General features: G+C 42.9%; 1 protein-coding gene and 2 long non-coding RNA genes across 4 annotated transcripts; all 3 read left to right on the forward strand.

Moving 5' to 3' along the window:
* Positions 1-930: 930 nt before the first annotated feature.
* Positions 931-4,345, forward strand: LOC120679250. 2 transcript variants are annotated; one of them, XR_005677062.1, is made up of 4 exons: positions 931-1,843; positions 1,942-2,789; positions 2,890-3,084; positions 3,790-4,345. It is a non-coding gene; the product is annotated as an uncharacterized LOC120679250 (long non-coding RNA). The 2 variants fall into 2 exon arrangements; XR_005677063.1 differs by having other exon boundaries at positions 932-1,843; positions 1,942-3,084.
* A 10,163-nt stretch (positions 4,346-14,508) lies between these two features.
* Positions 14,509-15,543, forward strand: LOC120677274. Its single transcript, XR_005676240.1, has 2 exons — positions 14,509-15,175; positions 15,248-15,543. It is a non-coding gene; the product is annotated as an uncharacterized LOC120677274 (long non-coding RNA).
* A 658-nt stretch (positions 15,544-16,201) lies between these two features.
* Positions 16,202-20,652, forward strand: LOC120679407 (aspartate carbamoyltransferase, chloroplastic-like). The gene is made up of 5 exons (XM_039960995.1): positions 16,202-16,664; positions 17,157-17,296; positions 18,270-18,443; positions 18,536-18,772; positions 19,927-20,652. Exons 1-5 carry the CDS (start codon positions 16,217-16,219, stop codon positions 20,032-20,034), a joined length of 1,107 nt encoding a protein of 368 aa, XP_039816929.1. The 5' UTR covers positions 16,202-16,216; the 3' UTR covers positions 20,035-20,652.
* The last annotated feature ends 1,855 nt before the right edge of the window (positions 20,653-22,507 follow it).

The raw sequence follows: 22,507 nt of genomic DNA on the forward strand, positions 1-22,507 counted from the left end.
CGGCAGCACTGCGTGTCTGCGCGGTCGTCCCCTGGTCGCCGTAGCTGCCGCGGCCACGCACACCGCCTCTCCCAGTCTCCCGCGCAACGGCCCCGCGCACCGGTCTGCGCGACTGCGGCACTGCGCCCAGCCGCCCGCGACGCCCGCGACGCACGGCGGCCTGCGTCGCACGACGGCCCTGGCCGCCGCTCTGCGTGACTGCAGCACTGCGCCCGGCCGCCCGCTCGAGTGCTGGGACGCTGGGTCGCTGGGACGCCGGGACACTGGACTCCTAGCTCCGGTCCCCCGCCCTCGCTGGCACCAGCTTCCCCGACGCACGGAGCCAGCAGCCCAGCACTGCTTAACCAAACTAGAAACTACCAGAGAATGTGAGCCTCTTGGATTTCAGCCGTGCTTGCCGATTCCAGCAAAGTTTTCGTTGTTAGATTGTTTGGAAGTAATCTATGTTATTCCCTGTACAAAATGAGGGATTTTTTTTTTCAAATTTCATCCGAAAACAAAACGGTGAATCCGAGAATTTTCCGATAAATCGGATAAACGCGTTTCTCGGTGACCTCCGTTTTTTTTTACCCGTAAGAAAAACCCTGATCGCGGCCTGGAATGCGGGGTCGGCGGCCCCCTTCCCCCGCCGCTGACCATGGCGAATTCCACGCTCAGGAGCCAGAGCCCTAGCACGACGATGCCGAGGAGCAGGACGGCGCGCATGGATACGCGCCTCGCCGGGTTCATGCCTCCCTTTTGCAGGATCTCCGCCGCCCACTTTCCCCACGGCCGCCGCCGCATCCCGTCCTCGCAGTCTCTGCTCGACCCGGTCCCCGCCGCGGCGAGGAGGTCGTACCCGTCCGCGCCGCACCCGGCGCACGCGGCACGCCACGGAAAGAGCGGGAGCCGCAGCAGCCACGGGCCCACGACCGGCGCCGCCGCTCCTGCCGCCTCTGGGAGCAGCGCGGGCACGGCGTTCCCGGACACGACGGAGATGAGCGCCGGAGGAGGAGTGAGGCGCCGGTGCCCAGGCGTTGGAGTGCAGCTCCGTCTGTAGCCTCGCCCACCTCTCCTCCTGATCCTCGACCTCTGCGTCCACTTCCGCCTCCACCACCTCGGACATCTCGCCGCACTCCTCGCGACACCAACTGGGTGCCACGTCGTCGCAGGGCAGAGCCACAGCCGCCTCCACCAAGCTCCCGCCATGGCGCCGAGGCTCGAGTGCGGGGGGTTCCACCTCCCGAAGGTCAGCTCGACGCCGGTGAAGAAGGGCATCGGCGCCAAGAACCCGCGGAGTCGCACGGGGTGGACCGCGTGCGGGTGCCCGGCGCACCCGAGAAGCGGGACTTGAGGTGGTGCACGAGGACGCCGCCCGCCGACTTGCCCGCGATGAAGACCAGCCCAGGTTGACGAGCTCGGACAGTGTGGGGCAGAGGAGGACCGCGGCTGCGTCGTTGATGGCGGCTGGCAGGTGGTGCTCCGAGGCGAGCGGTAGTCGGCGGAGAGGACGAGCGTGCTCGCCCCCGCCGCGAGCCTGCTGCAGGCTACGTGGTTCCCGGCCACCCGGGATGGAGAAGAAGAAGCCCGGTCGCGCGGGATGGAGAAGAAGAAGCAAGGGCATCGATGGTCATTTGCCCTCTCATGCACTTCTACTGTTACAGGAAATTCTTTGTTGCAAACATTCTTGATAATAAAAAGGTCTCAGTTTATTCATGTGTATTGATTTGCTGCATTTTTTCTTTGTGTACTAGAAGTCAACAGACTAGCTGCTAATCTTCAATCATACTTGGAGCAAAGGGGAGCAAAGCTACCTGAAGGGCATATAATTGGAAGAGTTGTACCTGAAGGCGGAAATCCTTTGGTAGTTTCTTCCTATTTCGAGAGATCTGTACCTAAATACTGTAACGACATTTATGAGTTACATTTATTTGGTTTTCTATGTTGTTTATGCAAATGCAGGTAGCTCACCGGTTCAAATATTGTATTCTTTCCACGATTATCGAGCTGAGGGGGCTTCATCTTCAGAATGGAAAGAGATTTCTGTGAAGCAATACGCATAGATTGTTTTCCAGCCATTGCACTCCAAAAAAGTTTGGAAATTCAAGCTGTCGCAAGCAGAAATCTTAAGCTGCCGCTTTTCTGGTATACTTTATACTTCCTTTTCACTGTAACTCACTGAAATTATGCTTTTCTGTTTCCACCTGTAAATCTGTAATTATGTGTGATAATGTGGAGGATAGTGACTTGGAGCGACGCCTCACTGAATAAGCTTCGAATTTTTGCCTGATTCTATTTATTCTGGTCATCTGGTGTTGTGGGGGACCTGATTGATCAAGAATGAGCAGGTTGGTTGCTGGTGCCTGGTGGGGGAGGTTGTCGGCGATATTAAATACTCTGGTTGCCCATATGAGCATGTTTGTGATCATACAGATATTTCTGTTAATTTATGAGAAGCACTTAGGAGTGTTGATTGATTCATCATTTCCAATCTTTATTTGACCTACAAGTTATTTGCTATGAATGATCCTTTATAGAGACTCTCTGAACTTTGATAGACAGAGGAAGAGGAACAAGCAGAATCAGATGACTGAAGAAGCATGTTGCGTGAACAGGAACTGATCAAAAGTATCGCCACATTCTGATAGCAATATTCACCTTTCATCAATCTACTATAACTTGGATTTTTCATATTTTTCTTCCTATACGATTAACCATTTTTATGTCACATTTCAGATGAACCTCTCTCAATTACAGATTTACATTTATTGGGATGGGACTGGGTCACTGAGCACAGGAGAGTTATCCTGGTTATTTTCTAGCCATTACTGGACTGCTTCTTCTATGTCTGGGCTTCCGAACATCGGAGTTTGGAGTATACAATTATAACATAGCCTACTATGATGCCAGGTATGTAAAGGTGGCTATTGGAGAATTTCTAAGGGTTGTTCAACAGCAGCTTGCCCCTGAGTTCTGTGAAGTACGAACAACATCAGTTGAGAACCTACTTTATGTGAAGAAGATCTTATCTCTACAAAGCCACTCAGGAAAACATGGGAGCAAAGCTATACATGGGGCCAACATCAATTTTGTTGGCTTTCTCAGGTAAAGTACTTATTTAAATAGTGTATCCCTTTCTTTTTTATGGACATGAACTGTGTGGTGCAGCGTGTGTTCATGAGGCAAGAGTTATACAAACATGGCCATTTTGAGTCTGTAATATCAAATACCCAGAGCTACATATTTGAAGTCTGCATAGAAATAGTTATCCATACATGGATATGCTCTAACCCATTGATACAATGTTTGACATATATTTCTTAAAAAGCATATAGGAGTAATCAAGTATAACCAGTGCTTTAGTGAAAAAGTTTCATTTTGAATCTGAATACTAACCACTCCAATGCAATTTTATTCAGAAACAAGAAACTTCAGACTAAGCTTTTGTGCATTCAATTGGTTTTAACAGTTTCACTAATCTTCCAAGAATAACCCTTCGTGCCTGCATTTTGTTTGCATTCAGGTTTAAAGTTCTGATCTTTTTTATACCTTTGATGAATATGCTCTTTCTATCGTTACCAATATGTATGTAGAGGACTTCTCTATGCGAGGTAATGCCCTATTTCTTAAAGAAAACCATACTATTTTTACTCCTCGATGGCATGCTTTGTGAACTAGCCCACTCACTCTTCAAGTAATTCGATCTTTCTAGCTCCTTCCTGCATTGCTATGCAGAGTACTACTACCTTTCTTGTTCATGAGTAAATTAATTGATTACTAATGTCTATTTTCCTATCGTGTGTGTATCAGTGACCTTTCGAGAGGATTAATTCCACTAGATGATTGGCATCACAAATCACTGGTTTAGGAGAATCATACTGTAATTTGGATGCCGGGACAATAAGGTGCAGTGATGAGTACACGAATGTGAATTAGCCTACTTTAGACGTCACCTTGGTATGCCACTTTCTGTGCTTGCAGGTTCTGACCATTCAGTTTATCTATCTTGTGCCGATTGATTGGATACGTGGGATGTAATACCTGCTCATCTCATATCAGCTCATTGTCCCCATGAAACTTTGGTGAATTCTGTAATTACTGTTATGTGCTTGTAATCATTTCATTTTGCCATGAGTACAAATGGATGCTTTATGTCCCTTTGGTACATGCTTGCTTTATGATATAACTGATGCAGCTAACTTTTCTTTTTGCAGTTATGTCATGGCCATTGGTGAAGCAGAGGCTTTTTTAGAAATAATGTAGCATGAACTCTAGATGGGGAAAAGTACTTAACTATTTGTATACATTCAAAAATTTATACTGATCAATTTCAGTCTTTTAGGAAAATAGAAAGCTCTTAGGATAATTTTGCCTGGATGTCTCCACATTAAAATAGATGCAAGGCCACAGTAATGTTCATGATGCATATCTAACCATGTGGTTGTACACTTGAAGCTTATATGATTTTGTGAAGTGTAAGTGAATCTGGATGCCTATCTGGGCACGTTTGGTTACCAAAATTTTTTTGGCCCCATTTCCAACACGAATTACGAGTATGAAACATAGACTAATTATAAAACTAATTACACGGATGGATGGGAAATCACGAGACGAATCTATTAAGCCTGATTAATTCATCATTAGAGGCTGTTTACTGTAGCACAATATTGTCTAATTATTGCATAATTAGCTTCATTAGATTCGTCTCGTGATTTCACCTGGGGTTATGGAATGGATTTTGTTAGTTATACACATTTATTTAATACTTCTAATTAGTGGTCAATCATTCAAAATTACTTAGCACAGGAAAAATTTTGGGAACTAAACAGGGACAGATGAGTTGAAAAATTGTTCAGCTAGGTCGTATTATTCCACACCAAGGCAAGAATCAATCATGTGATAAAGATGCAGTCATGCAGATATACATGGGATCTTGATATTCATGTCTAACGACCTAGCTCAGCATATGGATTTGTTCCATTACAATTTATTAGTTCTTAAGCTAGAGTAGAATAGTTTTTGATCGGAAGCATAGTTCTGGTTTGGATTAGGTGTACTAATAAATGAATTAAATGTTTAGTAGTCTAGATACAATCCAATTATTTTTATATATAATTATTCTATAAATACATAATATTTTTAAATATAATTATTTTTTAAACACGTGCTTGTGGCACGTGCATTACCACTAGTATCCCATGAAACTTCATCATTCTCTCTCCTTACCATGTCATCAAAATTGATAATATTTAATGTCATGAAACTCTCCATAAACCACCTATTGAGACTGGCCTAACACGAAAATACGAAGATCATCGTAGTCCACAAAGAGAAAGGTATCGGTTGATCTTGTTACAAAATCTATACTATGAAAGTTGAAACTTTCATATACAATTTCCACCCACCTTCATCTACCCATCCTCTCACTAAACACCTCCAGGTGGCCCACGTGTAAGGGCTAGGTGCTTGACAGGGGCCTTGGCAGACTGAAAACCCCCTTGCGCCTGTGGATTCTGCGGTGCGACAAAAAAAATTGGAGACCGATGCCTTCTCTACCCGGCCCCTGTACCCGCCGTGCGACACCGACGCCTTTTCTCGCTTCAATCTCGCGCGGCGATAGGAACCCGACGATTGCCTTCCATATTCATCAGCCGCCTTCCACATTCAGGTGTGCGCTCGCCGGACGGGCTGGAGTACGTCCGTGTGCGATAGGAGGAGGACGGCGGCAGGTGCCCGGTCTGCTGCAGCACGTCGGTGACTCAGTTTGGCCTCCGCCACGACGCGCTTCTCCCTGGCCGCCTGCGCCGAGGCTAGCTTGCTCGCCGTCTTCTCCCACGCTCGCAGCTTCACGTAAGCAAAACCAATCCACTCACAATCTATCCTTGTCCCAAGTTCACGTACAGGGTTGTTGCACTCAACGTCTGCAACATCATCTGTTAGGTCAGTTTTTGCTACCGGACGGCCGTGTGACGAGGTGGCCGCGTGCGCTGACGGCAGTCGACCGCTGCTCCGACGTTCGCCGTGCCCGACGGCTATTCCGAGGGCCGCTGCTCCGACGGCCACAGCTCTTGACGGTCCTCGCTCCTGACGGCCATCGATCCCGACGGCCACGGCTCCTGACGGCCATCGATCCCGTCGGACGTTGTTTGGAAGGTAAACCATACTCCAGAATTTTTTTTACATTTCTTTTGCATGTTCTAAGCACCGTTTGAATTTGCAACAAGCCTGCACTCTTGCCTCCACGACACGTTTGCTTCGCTGTGGCCGAGAAGAGTGCCCTAGACGTTCACAGTCGCCGAGAAGGCGAGAAGGGTGCCGTAGACGCCGCGAGCAGGCCAACCGCCAGACGACCACGCTCTACGTCGACAGCGCGAACAATCGACCACACTGACAACCACGGTCTACGTCGATGGCGCGCCGCGACTACAAGGAACAGCGTGTTCCGCTTGGGGATGTAACCAACACGCGAAATCAAGATGTTGCTCCTAAAAAAAGAACAAGAAATCTTGAAGACGGTGAGTTCCACAACATTAGTTTGTTCAATTCCAGTATCTGGAAAATAAATTCTTTACCCTACATCTTAACAAATATATATATGTCTGTTTCCTAGATGATGATGATCTAAGAAACACTAGGCGTCAAAAAGCTAGAGAACGTTATGCGAATATGCCGCCAGATAAGAAGGCAGAACTTAATGCAAAAAAACGGGAAAACTATCATCGAAAGAAGGTAGAGAAGCAATCTGTAGGTTCGTTACATGTTGCTATATAATTTATGAATGTTATATTATGCCACAAATATATTATGAAAGTTATATTATGCCACAAATATAATTTATGCCAGCATTGATGGATACACCCCAGTCGGCATTGTTACATGTTGATGGAATTCTATGTTCGATGGACACACCTCAGTCGTCGTTCCACATTGGTGGAACTGCAGGTTAGTTCAATTTTTATATAATTTTCTTCTTCGCAAAGGATGATTAATGTTATGACATATTACAGGAATATCAGGCACCCCACTTTCGGCTCTGCTGCATGTTGATGGAAGTACAGTTTTCAATGGAACTACTGGTGTTGGTGGAAGTGAGCAAATAGACGTGCCCGTGAATCAACCCGAAACTGGTTTGTTTCATGATTACAATTAATTAATATATATACATAATATAGATTTCAATGTCCTTTCAATGGTACCCACGTTTGAATGTTGCAACCCACTATATATCCAATTTAGATAATTTTAAAATGCTAATGCATGGTCATAGGACTGTCAGACACCCCCCCTATCGGCTTTGTTGCATGTGGATGGAACTGCAGTTTTTAATGGAACTGATGGTGTTGGTGGAAGTGAGCAAATACATGTGTCCATGGATCAACATGACAATGGTTTGTCCGGTGATTACAATTAATTTATAATATGTATACATTTCAATGTGCTTTGTGCCAGTGCAATATCATTATTTTCCTTGGTATACAGATATCCTACTAGCTACTGGGGCAAATGATTCATCAGATTGGCTTCATCGCAATGATTCATATACACGGAGCTTCCACACCAGTAGCAATTTTGCTATAATGACCAACACAAACACCGTGAAAACAGGTATAATGAAAATAATGATTTCTTGCATTCCATGTTATCTTCATTTTCTTTTGAATTGTGACAGATAATGTCGTCACAGTCTCCCCTGGTAGTGCAAGAAAACAGAAAAAAAGAGAGAGGGAGCGAATTAGGTTTGCAACAATGTCCATTGAGAAACGGACCGAAAGGAATACCAAACAAAGGGAAAGATACAATATTATGAAAAGTGCAGGTTCGTCAGTAGGTTTTAATTATATAAATTTATACTATTTGTTGAGTAAGTTTTGTGATTGCTAATAAATTTATATTATATAATTCTAATACAGGTCTGGCATTTCAGTCACCAGTCCTCGGCACAAAAGAACCTTGTTTCACTCAAGAGTTTGGGCTGGCCCCTGCGATAGGTTCATATTCCAGACGTTGCTTGTATAGGCTTCGAGTATGATTCATTCTGGTCGTTATATTTGCATCTAAACTAATTATTTTCTTTATCTTTACAGATGAAAAAGATGAAGTATCGCATGAAAGCATTAAAAAAGAAAGGGATATGAAGAGGTATGCTGAGATGCCAACTCTGTCAAAACATGAAAAGATAGTCAGAACTAATGAAGGAAGACGTCAGAAGAACAATTATTTGACAGGTATACAACGTGGTCCTACCAGTTTGCTTATAGCTGGATAAATTATTTTGCCGAGGACTATAATTTCTTCTATATGTGTTGTGTATTATAATATTTAGCCTACAATTTCAGGTGAACAAATAAATACACCTATTACTGGGAACTTACATTCTGCGTTGACGCAACAACAGTCTCCTCCATTAAATAGGGCGCGCACTAGAAATGTGGATCGAGATGATCAGTTTGACTCGGGGTTATGGGAACCAGATGATCCAATGCACCGTGTTGAAGGTATGATTAATGATTTTGCATACCTATCTAAATTATTAGTAGTACCCTAAGTTTGTGTTTTCATAATGATTAAAGTAAAAAAATGATGAAGTGATTTATTGCTTGTGTTACTTAATAGAAAATGATTTTGATCAACTAAACCCCGAGGATTATGGACCTGCTGATATAGAGGACGACGAAGCACGTGTATTTCATCGCCAGGGTTAGTTACTAATCCAAATGAACTCACTAATATATTAATATATATTTTTAATTGATAAACAATCCCTTATTTCACTATAATCTCGCAGATTTCCAGTACCAGTATGATGTGGATGCTGATATTGGGTATGGAGGTTCGAATCCATATGATGCAGTGTACAAGGATCTTCCAAAAAAACACCATGTTCTAAAAAAGGCAAAAAACTGTCAATTCTGCCATGCAAAGCGGTTGACAGGGATGCAAAATATTTTAGGAAGAACATTCATTATTTTAACAGTCACTTCTCATTCACAAGCTTTGGAGTTTCCATTGATCATAATCTCGCATCTGCAAGAGGTACTGGTGTCTATTGTTTTAAAGCACATGGTCAGATTTATCATAGATTGGATCAGCTTATTCCTAGTGGGAGAGGGCCACGGCATATGCAACTATATTTTTATGACACTGATGAGACCATTGCATATAGGGTCAAGAGGTCTCCTAAGCTTGATACTTCAATGATCCGGTTGATTTTGAGGATTCTGCAGGACAATCCATATGTGCTTCTATTCAAGAATCTTGGTTCGGTGTCTAACATTGCAGAGTACAACATTGAACTTAATACGAGTATATCTGTTGATCAGAGGAGATATAACGCACCTGGGATGGATCAGGTCGCTGCTATATGGATGGATGGTAATGACCCTCAGCAGCGGTTTTCTCGCAGCATAATAATATATGGCAGTGAGGATCGACCTCACTATATCAGGGCGTACCATGGTTGCTATGACCCATTAGCCTACCTTGTGTTGTTGCCAGGTAGTGAGACTGGATGGGAGGATACAAAGATTGAATATCAGGATCCACCTCCTGCTAAGCCGAAGAGAAAGTATACTAAGCGTAAGAATCAAGTTTTGTTTAGTATTTTCTAATTTCTATAATTGTCTTCAAATAAAATATGGTAGATAGTAATATTAATTATATATTACTATTTTTGAGAGTAAACATATATTTCCATTTACAGATGAAAATATTGATGAGGAATCAGGTGCAGTTCAGTTACAGCCTCTTAAGAAGGCAAAACACCGACATACAGTGTATTATGATTTTAATGGGGAAGATCATGATATGGAAGAGGATAGCGGGGAAGAGGATGGTCCCGATGATGATCTCGACGACATAGGTATATCAAGAAGTTTTCCAATTATTTTAATGTATTGCATATGGTTTCACCTTACAACTCTCTCTACCCCTAATGACAGCTGGTGGGGGATCCCGGCGCCACGTCAGCGCGAGGGAGTACTATTGTTTCAAGCTACAGATTCGTGAAGGTCAATTCAATGTGTTCTTTCATGCTGGTCGACTTTTTCAGTAATTTGCAGTTGATATGTATGTCAAGGTTGAGTCAATGCGTCTAGACTGGTACGCGAAGCCAGCACATCAGGCTATAATTCGTGCAGATCTATATCATGTGAGATCAATTTAAACAATAATCATTATACTCAATAATTGGATGTAATTCTATCAATTAGCTTCTAAAATGTTTTGAATTTATTGTGGCCAGGGTCTTCTTGACACGTTCGCTGCGGGAGAGGCTGATGCTTCAAAGGCTGGGCTTAGAGTTGTTTTGAGTAAGGATTTCCCTGGCAGTGATCGTGATGTGCAATGTAGGTTCATGGATGCAATGACACTGGTTACGCGGTATGGCAAGCCGGATTTCTTTGTAACAATGATGTGCAATCCGTATTGGGATGAGATAATTGCAGAATTGCTGCTAGGGCAGACACCCCAAGATCGACCTGATGTTGTTGCCAGGGTGTATCACGCTAAGTTGTTGGACCTTCAGGATTTTTTAATTAAAAAGGGTCACTTGGGCAAGGTTGTTGCATGGGCGCATGTAACAGAGTTTCAAAAGAGGGGCCTGCCACATAAGCATTTTCTGCTGGTTATGGAGCTTGGGAGTAAGTTAAAGAGTCCTGATGATTTTGATAAATATATTTCAGCTGAACTTCCAGACAAGAAAAAATATCCTGAGTTGCACAAGCTTGTATGCAAACATATGATGCACGGTCCATGTGGAGTTCTAAATAAAAATTGTCCGTGCATGATTGATGGAGAATGTCGCTTCCGGTATCCTTGCTAGTTTAGTGAAAGTACGCAGCAGGGAAAGGACTCTTATCCAATATACAGAAGACGAGAGGATGGGCAGAAAGTGAAAGTAATGGCTGGATAATCGATGGGTGGTTCCTTATAATCCAATCTTGTTGATGAGGTATAACTGCCACATTAATGTCGAAATCTGTTGCAGTATCAAGTCTGTTAAGTACCTCTACAAATATATATATAAAGGGCATGATCGAGCATTTTTCTCTATTGAGCCTAAGGATAATGGGAAGAAAGTAATTAATGAGATAAAACAGTACAGGGATTCTAGGATGATAACTGCTATAGAGGCTATGTACAGACTATATGCATTTAAGTTGTATTCTATGTCTCCACCGGTACTGCAGATGCAAGTGCACCTTGAGGGTATGCATATGGTTGCCTATAAGTCTACTGCTAACTTGAATAATGTTGTGCGGTCTGAAAAATCACAGAGGTCCATGCTTACAGAGTATTTCAAAGTGAACCCTGTAGCTCGCCGATATCTCTATAGGGAGTTTCCGGAGCACTTCACTTGAAACAAATCAAAAAAGTTCTGGAATCCTAGAAAAACTAAAAGGATTCAAATTGACAGGTTGGTTTATGCAAATCCTGCTGAAGGTGAGAGGTATTATCTTCGGATCATGTTGAACCATGTTAGAGGTGCAACCTCATATGAGAATCTGAGAACATGGAGGGGTGTTACTTATGCGACATTTAGACAGGCATGTGAGGCTATGGGTCTTGTTGAATCAGACAAGTCACTTGATGACTGCCTTAGGGAGTCGGCTGAGTTCAGGATGTCTTGTTCATTGCGGAGGCTTTTCGCCACTATAATGGTTTTTTGTGAGTGTTTTAATATCCGGCGTCTTTGGGATAACCATCTCGACTCTATGTCTGAGGATTTTCGCTGTACATGTGACAATAGCTCGATAGTTGAACAAATGGTGCTTGGAGATATATCATATCATTTGACATCTATGGGCAAGGATATCAGGCACTACGGTCTGCTGGAGCTACACCAGACTTGTACGTAATCTTGATTGCTTTAGTTATATATTCATATGCTTTGAGTACCGTTATCTATAATTTGAACTCATGAAAATGTTTGTCCTATTCCATGCTTTACAGAGGAAGAGCGGTCGAGGGATCATTATAGGGAACTTACTGAGGAGCAAAACCTTGGGTTTGATGAAGATCATCTGAAAATTGTTGATACATTGAATGCAGAACAAATGGCTGGTTATGAGGAAATTTTTTATCATGTTTTGAAGAACAAAGGACAGGTGTTCTTTGTAGATGGTCCAGGTGGCACGGGTATAACTTATCTCTACAAAACTTTGATTGCTAAGGTGCGGTCGATGGATCTTATTGATGTTTCTATTGCTATATCTGGTATAGCTACTTCCATTATGCCTGTTGGGCGCACCGCACATTCCCGGTTCAAGATTCCAATAAAACTGAGTGGCAATACTATGTGTAGCTTTACAAAGCAGAGTGGCACTGCAGAGCTGCTTAGAAGGGCATCTATGATAATATGGGATGAGGTTGCAATGACTAAGAGGCAAGCAGTTGAGGCTCTTGACAGGTCACTGAGGGATATTATGGGATGTGATACGCCGTTTGGAGGGAAGGTTATGTTGTTTGGTGGCGACTTCAGACAAGTTCTTCCTGTGGTGCCGCGTGGTACGAGAGCCCATATCACTGATGCAACCTTACTGAGGTCATACATCTGGGAAAGTGTTCGGCGGATCAGGTTGACCCAGAACATGCGAGCTCAGGCTGATATGTGGTTTGCAGATTACTTATTGAGAATCGGTAATGGGACAGAGAAAGCATTTGATGGTGACTATGTGTGGCTTCCTGATGGCATATTGATTCACAATCCTCCATATGACGATTCCATTGACATTCTTATTGATCAGGTGTTCCCAGATCTTGTTGCTAATTGCACTTCTGCCACTTATATGCGTGAGCGTGCGATACTATCCACCAGAAATGAACATGTTGATACGGTGAATGCACTTATGATTGATAGATTTCCAGGGAAGCAGAAGGTTTTCTACAGCTTCGACTCTGTCGATGATGACTCATGCAACAATTATCCTCTTGATTTTCTCAACTTGATTACCCCTAATGGGCTGCCCCCTCATGAGCTGAAGGTTAAGAAGAATTGTCCTGTTATATTTCTTCGTAATCTCGATCCTCATAATGGCCTCTGCAATGGAACTCGGCTGGTGGTACGGGGATTCCAGAATAATTCAATTGATGCTGAGATTGTTAATGGGCAACATGCAGGAAAGAGGGTGTTCATACCGAGGATACCAATGTTTCCCTCAGAAGACCTCACTCTTCCGTTCAAGTTTAAGAGGAAGCAATTCCCCATCCGGTTGAGTTTTGCAATGACAATTAACAAGGCACAAGGTCAGACCATACCTAATGTTGGTATCTACCTCTCCGAGCCTGTGTTTTCACACGGACAGCTGTATGTAGCGCTGTCAAGAGGTGTATCCCGTGAGAGTACGTGGGTTCTTGCAAAGAGAAACATGAACATCGATCCTACTGGAAAGAGTACGAAGAATATTGTATATAGAGATGTCTTGGAATCCCGAGGTGTATTTGTATAGCAGCTTTATATAACCGCATGATGAAGTAATATGCAAAGTTGAAGAAGGTCAGCTCTTATCTTATATTATTTTTTTGATTTTATTAAATTATCCTTTTGATCTTTAATAAACGAGCAAATCTAATCCACTAATGTGTGTGTGTGTGTGTGTGTGTATAGATATGTGTACTACTAATGTATTTACTATGGATTTTTCAGATGTTAGACGGGAGTTGCGCACGGATTTTATGATGCATGATGGCATTAAACGTGCAAGTGCCGAACATGCTGATAAGACAAAGAAGCTGCATTGTACACGTGAGTGCGCAATGATGAGGAGATACAGCCCCCACTCCATAACTGATGTATACGAGCTCATGATCAATGGCAATAGTATGAATCGCGATGATGGTGATTAGAGTTAGCAATGAGTTTCAATTAGAGTTAGTAATGAGTTACAAGTTTACTTTCCAGTCTTATACATTAATAAATTGACAAATAGCATGTCTGCTAATTGCAACATATATTAAATATTCACCTTATTATCAATGCATTTTTGCATCATAATATTATTGCGCGATAATCAGAGGCAGCATGTGTAAAGGGCACTTGGAAACAATTATAAAAGTATAAATATATGCATGCATGAAAAAAAACCAAATCTTGTCATGTCTCTGAGCATGATCGGCAGTCCGTGTATGTGGTCAATATTCAGTATAGTACATGAACAGTAGGTCACAGAACAGAGGAGCGCATGCAGCAAGCTTCCTGATTACACTGCTGGGATGCAAATGGAATGAAAAAATAGAGGGAGAAAAATGAAACATGCCTACTTTGCTTTGTGATTGATTTGCACGCAAGGAATTGTGCATGCATGCCGCAACACATACGTACAATCGAGATTGATCACACGATTTACGAAAGTTATGGTATTAATTTTGCAAATTCATAATTTTTCATACAACACGAATTAGAAAAGGAAATGATCGGCCAATCAATCCTGCCAACCAATCTTTTTATCTAATATATACCTGCAATCTTTCCATTCATCCGATAACATTCCCAATTTTATTTGTTGTATAATTTTGGAAGTGTTGATATTTTGATTTTGGAAATATACCCACGTACGTGCTCCTTTGGAATCAAACTTTCTATTTTGTTTGTCCTCTAATTCCCTGCTTTCCCTCTATAAATAGCTACCTAGCCCATTTGACGCCAACAAAAAAGAAAAGAAACAAAGAAGTAGGCAAAGATGGTTTACTGCACCAAGTTGGTGTCCATGGAGGAGGCCCTTGCCATGGCTGATGGATCCATAGTTGATGTTTTTGCTGTTGTGGCCTCTATCGGTCCTTTGATCCCCAACTGCTCCCGTGAGCCATTACTCAGACGGGAGATTTGTTTGGTTGACTCCAGATTTGTTATGCCTCGCTTTTAATTTACTTATGCCAACAGTTGAAGATTACTTATGCCTCGCTTTTACTGCAGTCGCATTGGATTCCTTCGTACTGTCTCTGATGACAATTCCCATAGCGCAGGGTTGGAATTCCTCGAGGCAGAAATCCATAACAAATATCCGATGGCAACTAAAGTCCGTGTAAACCGTGACAGAGTTTTGTCTTCCTGGTACAAAAATAAACAGATTTGGTGTTTCAAAGATGGCTTTGATGGTTCATGTTTATCATTTGTTGTTTGCAGGTTGCCTCGTGGATTCAGACCACACGGTGATCACTTTATTAGATCCTGATACACCCCCCACGATTGCAACACTTGAAGGTGCATACCACAACATTAATTGTATATATATATGCTCTATTTGTGACAAGATTTGTTGTTCTTATTATACAGGTGTCCGAACTTTACTCCGTACGGACGTCATGTACCACGATGCAGTTAAAAGGGCCATTGTCGTCAGAGAAGATTGGATCAAGAATGTACACTCACCCTCAAGGGTCTCGGACAGAGTTTCGTCCATGCGCTATATGTACAATTATCTATATAACAATGATAATTAGACTTGTAATCATATCATGCCAGATTAGTTTGGATTCGGATTAGATGTTTACGTTTAGTAGCTCCCAATAGTATGGAGAATTGCTATGAGCGGACAAGTGTCTTTCTTTCCTGGACTTTGTTTGGTTAATTATTTGGTTAATAAAATAATAAGTCCGTCATAGTACTTTGATTTTGGACTGCTTTCCCACCTCGCGATTCCATGGCGGGCGAGACTTATAATTTTTAAATACAATTGTTCTTTAAACACGTGCCGCATCTCCACTAATTTGATAAAAGAGTGGTGAAATTGTGTGCTGATCTCCTTTTCCACGAGCATGCGCACTACTCTACCATCGAAAGATACTACGTGATAATGCGAATTGCTCATTTTGTGATGAAAATTACTTGCACCAAAACACTTAAGTCACCTCCTTAACACAATGACGGCACTAGAAGGCAACATGATCAAAACTCTTCTTTCAGAAAAAAACGAACAAGATAAAAATATTACGGATATCTCGTAATTGTACTATACTATCTCGTAAAAGCTGCGAAAATAATCCTAAAAAAAAGCTGCGAAAATTACAAAGCTATCTCGAGGAAAATATTCCTGATTCCTGGACACCCCGTCACTTCGACCACAGGCCCACAAGAGTTGACCCACAATGACCACGAGTCCACACACGCAGGACCAAAAAAACACAGCGGCAAAATCTAGCGAGCTCCCGCCGCCGGTCACTCCCCCCCCCCCCCCCCCCCTGCTCCACCCGAAACGGGCAAAACCCTAAACCCTCCCCACCTCCCTCCCGCCGCCCCTCGTCGATGGCCGCCGCCGCCGCCGCGCGCGCCGCCCTCCCGCGCCCCCACCTCGCTCTCCCTTCCTCCGCCCGCCGGATCCCCAGCGTCTCGCTGGCGGCCTCCCCCGTCCCCGGCCCCCGCGCCGCCGCCCCCGTCGCGGCGGCCGCCGCCGCGCCGCCGCAGCCGCAGGTCACCACGCGCCTGGGCGACGTGATCGAGGCGCAGCAGTTCGACCGGGCCGCGCTGAACGAGATCTTCGAGGTGGCGCGGGAGATGGAGGCCGTGGAGCGGGGCTCCCACGGCGCCCCCAGCCGCGTCCTCGAGGGCTACCTCATGGCCACGCTCTTCTACGAGCCCTCCACGCGCACGCGCCTCTCCTTCGAGGCCGCCATGCGGAGGCTCGGAGGGGAGGTGCTCACCACCGAGAACGCGCGAGAGTTCTCCTCGGCCGCCAAGGGGGAGACACTAGAAGGTGGGCTTTCGGCTGTCTGTCAGAATCTGGTGAGGTTTCGGGTTGGGGAGGGAGTGGTTGGAGTGGGACGGTCGGTGGCTCCATTATAAAGTCGAGTAATTTTGGGTGCCGTTGAGAATGGATGTTGGCTGGGCGTAAGCGGGTAGGCGAAGAAACAGGGGTTTCAAGCTTTCTGGGAACAATTGTCACTTGCCGCTGGTCAACTATTGTCCATTTTTTTGCCCCTAAATTTCAATTCTGAGTCAGTGAAATTTGAAATGGATTTCAATTCTAGTGTACTATTTTTTATTTTAGCTTCCCGCTAAATTTCAATTCTGAATTTGTCATGTTCGACATGAATTTAATTAAAGAAAAAGTATGGATGCATCGCGGTGACTATTTCGATGTAGAATTGAATTAACCCTTATGTTCACTATTGGTATCCATTTTTATCAATTTCTACATCTTCTTGAGTGCACTCCAGGTTACTAATCATGTCTATCCATGCTGCAGATACCATAAGGACTGTTGAGGGTTATTCTGATATTATTGTTCTGAGACATTTTGAAAGTGGTGCTGCAAGGAGGGCTGCTGATACTGCAATCATTCCAGTTATTAATGCAGGTGATGGGCCAGGGCAACACCCAACCCAGGTTAATATTCAGTTTCTGTCCCTCTCTCCTAGTCTCCTCTTTCTTACTTAAAAAATAGTGTCGTCAATCAGATGCTGTGGAGGGTAGCTACTGAGACAATGGGTTTTCAGTTTTTTTTTAATCCCGGGAAAAGAGCTAAAACAGTGTTGTAGTGGACGATAGTTTCAAAGTTATTCACAAGTGCAATGAACTCTTGGATGGCCATTTTGGAGTTTGGGTACTTGAGGATGTCAAAAAGGATAAGGATGTGCACTTGGACCTGACGATGGACACTTATTCAAAGCCTTAGCCTGGATATTCTTGAGGCAATTCTTCACATTGTTTATGTCTGGTTCTGAACCTGTCTGATGCTCCATTTAGTATTTGTATATGGTTGTAGCACTGGAAGAATGAAATTACCACAATGGAATAAACCATTTAGATCTCCTTAAAACAGATCATGTACTGGCATATAATATAATTTGTACTCCCTCCTTCCCCGTTTATAAGGCATACACGTATATCAAGATTCAAACCTTCTCATCTTTGACCAATAATTTGACTATTAAATTTTTATTTTTATAATGCAAATTTCATATGATTGGATTCATAATCAAACATAGTTTACAATGATTATAAGTTTATAATCAAAAGTGATATAATATATGATAAATAAATGGTCAAAGTGTTGTTTAGAAGACCGTGTCATGTTCCACCATGCCTTATAAACGGGGAAGGAGGGAGTATTATTTATTTATAAGTTGACTAGGACTTCATTGTGTTGGCAACTTCCTTACGTATGTTCTGCACCCGCAAGAATCAGTTGCCACAAACATGTTCTGTGGCATCATGTTGATAAGTAAAGTCATATAGTACTAATCGGAGTGTACTTTTTATGTAACAACTTTCTAAAATACCTTTATGTTGCATCTATCTTTCAGTTTGAGGATTTTGTAGTATCATTTCTAACTGATAATTTCATTCTCTTCTTCAGGCTTTATTGGATGTGTACACAATAAAGAGAGAAATTGGCGCACTAGATGGAATAAAACTTGGTTTGGTTGGTGACCTTGCTAATGGGAGGACAGTTCGTTCCCTGGCTTATTTGATTGCTAAATACCAGAACATTAAGATATACTTTGTGTCTCCTGATGTTGTTAAAATGAAGGTCCTACTCTTGTAAATCAACATCATTGACTTTTGTTTCATTTATTCCGTATTTTAGCCCTAAATGGTGTTTGTTTCCCTTTCTGTCCAAAGGATGACATCAAGGACCACCTAAATTCCCAAGGTGTTGAATGGGAAGAAAGTTCAGATTTGTTGGAGGTAGCATCCCAGTGTGATGTTATTTATCAAACACGTATTCAAAAAGAAAGATTTGGTGAGAGGATTGATCTTTATGAAGCCGCTCGTGGCAAGTACATCGTAGACAAGAAGGTCTTAGATGTGCTGCCAAAGCATGCTGTGATCATGCATCCCCTTCCAAGGCTTGATGAGGTTAGAAGTTATCCTTATAAATGGAATAGTTTTCACAGTATTCATGCTGTCCCATGCAGTCAATGTTCCCAATGAAATATAATTAGTTGTACTTGACATTAGGAATTAACAGCTGTAGCTGGCTTTGTCCTGTTGGTCTTACGGTGTGTTGCATGAACATTTCACAGTTTCATCTAATGTTTCAAGTGTTAGCACTCCACAGTTTAATCTAACATTAAGTCTGAGCACTAGGCTTTGTTCGGCATCATGGAGGATAAAGATAATCTTACATTTTTTTTTGGTGTTTGTTCATGCTGAAAGCAGACCCTGTTGAGTTGAAAGGAGGGGAAAAAACCAAAATAATTATATAAACTATTCATGGCAGAAAAAATAAGCAACAATCAACTATAGATGACATAACTAGGTAAAACTATAATTTTCCGAACAATATGCTTCTGAAGACTGCTTTCCATAGCAACTTTGGAACTAAATCCAGCATAGCACATCACAGCGCAAATACCACAAACTGGCCCTTAGTGAATCTGTGGATGGAAATGCTAGGATTTTTCTGTTTTGATTAGTTAGTAGTTACTGTACCAAATGAAATGGCTTTGTGTAGGTAGATGCATCAGTTTTCCTTGAGGGATACTTGCACACATGTCCTCACTTGATGTATTAGTTTACCTCAAGTATAGATAGATATGATCCTCCAATCATCCAATGTCAAAAGTTCCAGTTAGATGGTAAGTACCAGTTTTCCTTGAGTATGTATATGATGTTCAATGTCAAAACCTCCTGTAAATCTGCTTAGCCACAGCACTTGTCTGGAGTTGGTTCCAATGGATGTCTGATTCTGGATCTTTAGTATAGTTGGCATCAGTCTATTTGGAAGTTGGCAGGAAAGCATATTGAAGTTGTCGTTTGGAACCTTTTCACTTTCTTAGGAGCATTTTTGTGCAAATTTATTTATTTATTTATTAACATCAAAGCAATACAGAAATCATGTAAAGCCAGTGAGAATTATTCATGTTTTACCATAACTGATGAATAACCATGGTAGTTTTCAGCAATCCTGGTTACAATTTGACAATTGATGTGCTCTTTGATGTTGGTGCTGTTTCTTAGTGCAGTCTGGTGCTGACCAAGAAATCTAAATGAGATTAATTCCTTTGCAGATCACGGTAGATGTTGATAGTGACCCGAGAGCTGCTTATTTTAGGCAGGCTAAGAATGGTCTCTACATAAGGATGGCTTTGCTCAAACTTCTGCTTGTTGGTCACTGACAGTTCTCCTAGTGCATGAGGGTGCGCTACATCCGAGGGATCAGCAAATGTACTTAATAATCAGGGGGCTCCAGCGAAAATTCAAGTTGTCAGTGCTGTGTAGGTAATAAAAGGCTGGATTCTTGCGAGAGTGCAGCAGCGAAGTTTTGCATGCCCAATGTTAATGTACAAACGGTGTTTGAAACAAGGCTTTGCTAGCCAGAATTTACGGGCGCAGTGATTTTTCGGTAGGATAGTATTGCGGAGCTGGCTCTGCAACATCTGCTCATTTCAGGCTGCCAGTCTTACTTCTGGATAACAATACACTTCGGCCTTGGACGTATCGGACATGTGCTGCGTTTGCTCTAGAGACGGCAAATCAGTGCAGCAAATAGAAATAGCAAATGGTGTTCACTTGGCAGAGGGCTACGTACCTGACTGAATCAGGAACTGCTTGGCACTGCAAATCCTGTTCCCGATTTTGAACTTCATCGATGTAAACCCAGCGGCACACGAACGACGATGAGCACATCGATGTAAACCCAACGGCACACGAACGAACTGCTTTGTATATGGTTGTTTTGGAATCGTGTACTTTGTTTGTTTATTTATGTAAAAGATTTAATATTTGGTTTGGAATTTTTTTCGCGAAACACCATACAAACGCAGATGCTTACATACATGTGCGTACACTCGCCCCTATAATTACATGCATACAATCATACACGTACAAGCATATCTGAGAAAAAGTAAGGTGACTGATCCTTATTCCTTAATATTGAAGAAATAAATAAATTACCAGAGGCGTTCTCGTTGCTGAGGGGTATGTCCTTCTACAACTGAAAGAATATCACCATTTAAATTCTGGAATAAATTTAGAAAAATATGAGCTTCCGTAGTCAAGGACTCGAATCCACATGGGTAGGTTCTAGCACAAGTAATTTTACGTTTGGAACTTGGCACTGTTAATAATGTGTTATTTTCGAACGAGTTACTTTGCAATCTAACACAACCGGTTGTATGACTATCGATATAAACAATATTATTACTGTATTAATCTGTACCTAGAACTGTGCTAGGATAATAGGATTCTCGTTCATTGGTTTTGTAGGCATGGGTCATGGATTTTTTTAAACAATATTATTTTAATAATTAATCAAAAAAATAAATGCCAAAATGAATAAATTGCAAAAGTAGTAGGCTATTGGCTGTTGGCCAGCCGACTAGTTAGGTATCGGCCATTGAAGAGCCGACTGCCTACAGGTCCTAATCGGCCCGATTGATCTGTTGGCCCATGACTGTAGACAGCCCAATTATTCCAAACAGGCCTATCGGCTGCCCTGTGGCCGACAGGGTCCTGTCGGCTCCCAAGGGCCGACAGGTGCCTGTTGGCTGCCCAACGGCTGACAGGTCCCTTTGCCTATATATACAACACCGTTGAGGCCATTTCCTTTGCTGGAGTTGTAATGGCTAGTGGAGGATCTTCTAGTGGGAAGGGTTTTTGTTTTGGGAGAGAAAAGGGGGTAGGAAAGGACCACCGGTAGTGTGGGAGGGTTCCATTGGCCCTGATTTTTTTTCGAAAGCAGTGTATGAGTTTCCAGTTGAGAGCAGGAGTGATTTCACAAAGAAGACACCTCTGAGAGGGTATGATAACCGCAGAGAAGATTGGCCAAAATGCATACATGATGAGGATTGCTTAGTACAGATGTGCGCCGAGGGAACGGATGGAGGTCGTCGTTTCTTCAAGTTCCCCCGAGCATGAGTAATTTTGACTACTAATGATGTGTTGGATATGTTTAATTTGCATTGTATCACTGACACTATATTTTCTGTTTCAGGCATCCAATGCTCCAGAGAACTGCGGGTTCGTAAGATGGGTCGATGCTCCCCCAATTCATCCTCCCGCAGAGTACATCTATTATCTGCAGAATCGTATCTTCGATTTAGAAATGGAAGTGAGTAGCGGCAACAACGACGAGGAGGATGATGAGAACAAAGGTGGCAGTTCACCGAAGGAACCATGCACTAATCCATATTCCAACTGCCCATGTCACAAGAACAATGGGCCTCCGGTTCCGCCGGCACCGCCAGCACCTTCTGCTACGGGAGGATACTATGGAGACGGTTCGACATAGTTTGCTAAGTGGGAGAACTATTAGGAGTAACATATCGTGTTTGTCTGATGTCGTCACTACTAGAAAATCGGCTTAAGGCACCGGTTGCAAGGAGCCTTTGGTACCGGTTTTTTTGAACCGGTACCCTCAAAGTGGTACCAAAGGCCGAGCCTTTGGTACCGGGTAAAACAACCGGTGCATAAGCCTTCAAAATTCACGCAAAATATTCTCTTTGGTTGGGACTTGAACTCGCGACCTCTAGCCTCGCACGTTGCTCCTTTACCATCTCAGCTACACAGTTGTTCTGATCGAGAAGAAGATATTTTCCTTTTAAAATAACCAATGGATAAGCCTAAGGTACCGGTTGGTGGTACCACCCG

This window comes from Panicum virgatum, chromosome 6N, assembly GCF_016808335.1.
Source record: "Panicum virgatum strain AP13 chromosome 6N, P.virgatum_v5, whole genome shotgun sequence".
In the NCBI taxonomy this organism is placed as follows: domain Eukaryota; kingdom Viridiplantae; phylum Streptophyta; class Magnoliopsida; order Poales; family Poaceae; genus Panicum; species Panicum virgatum.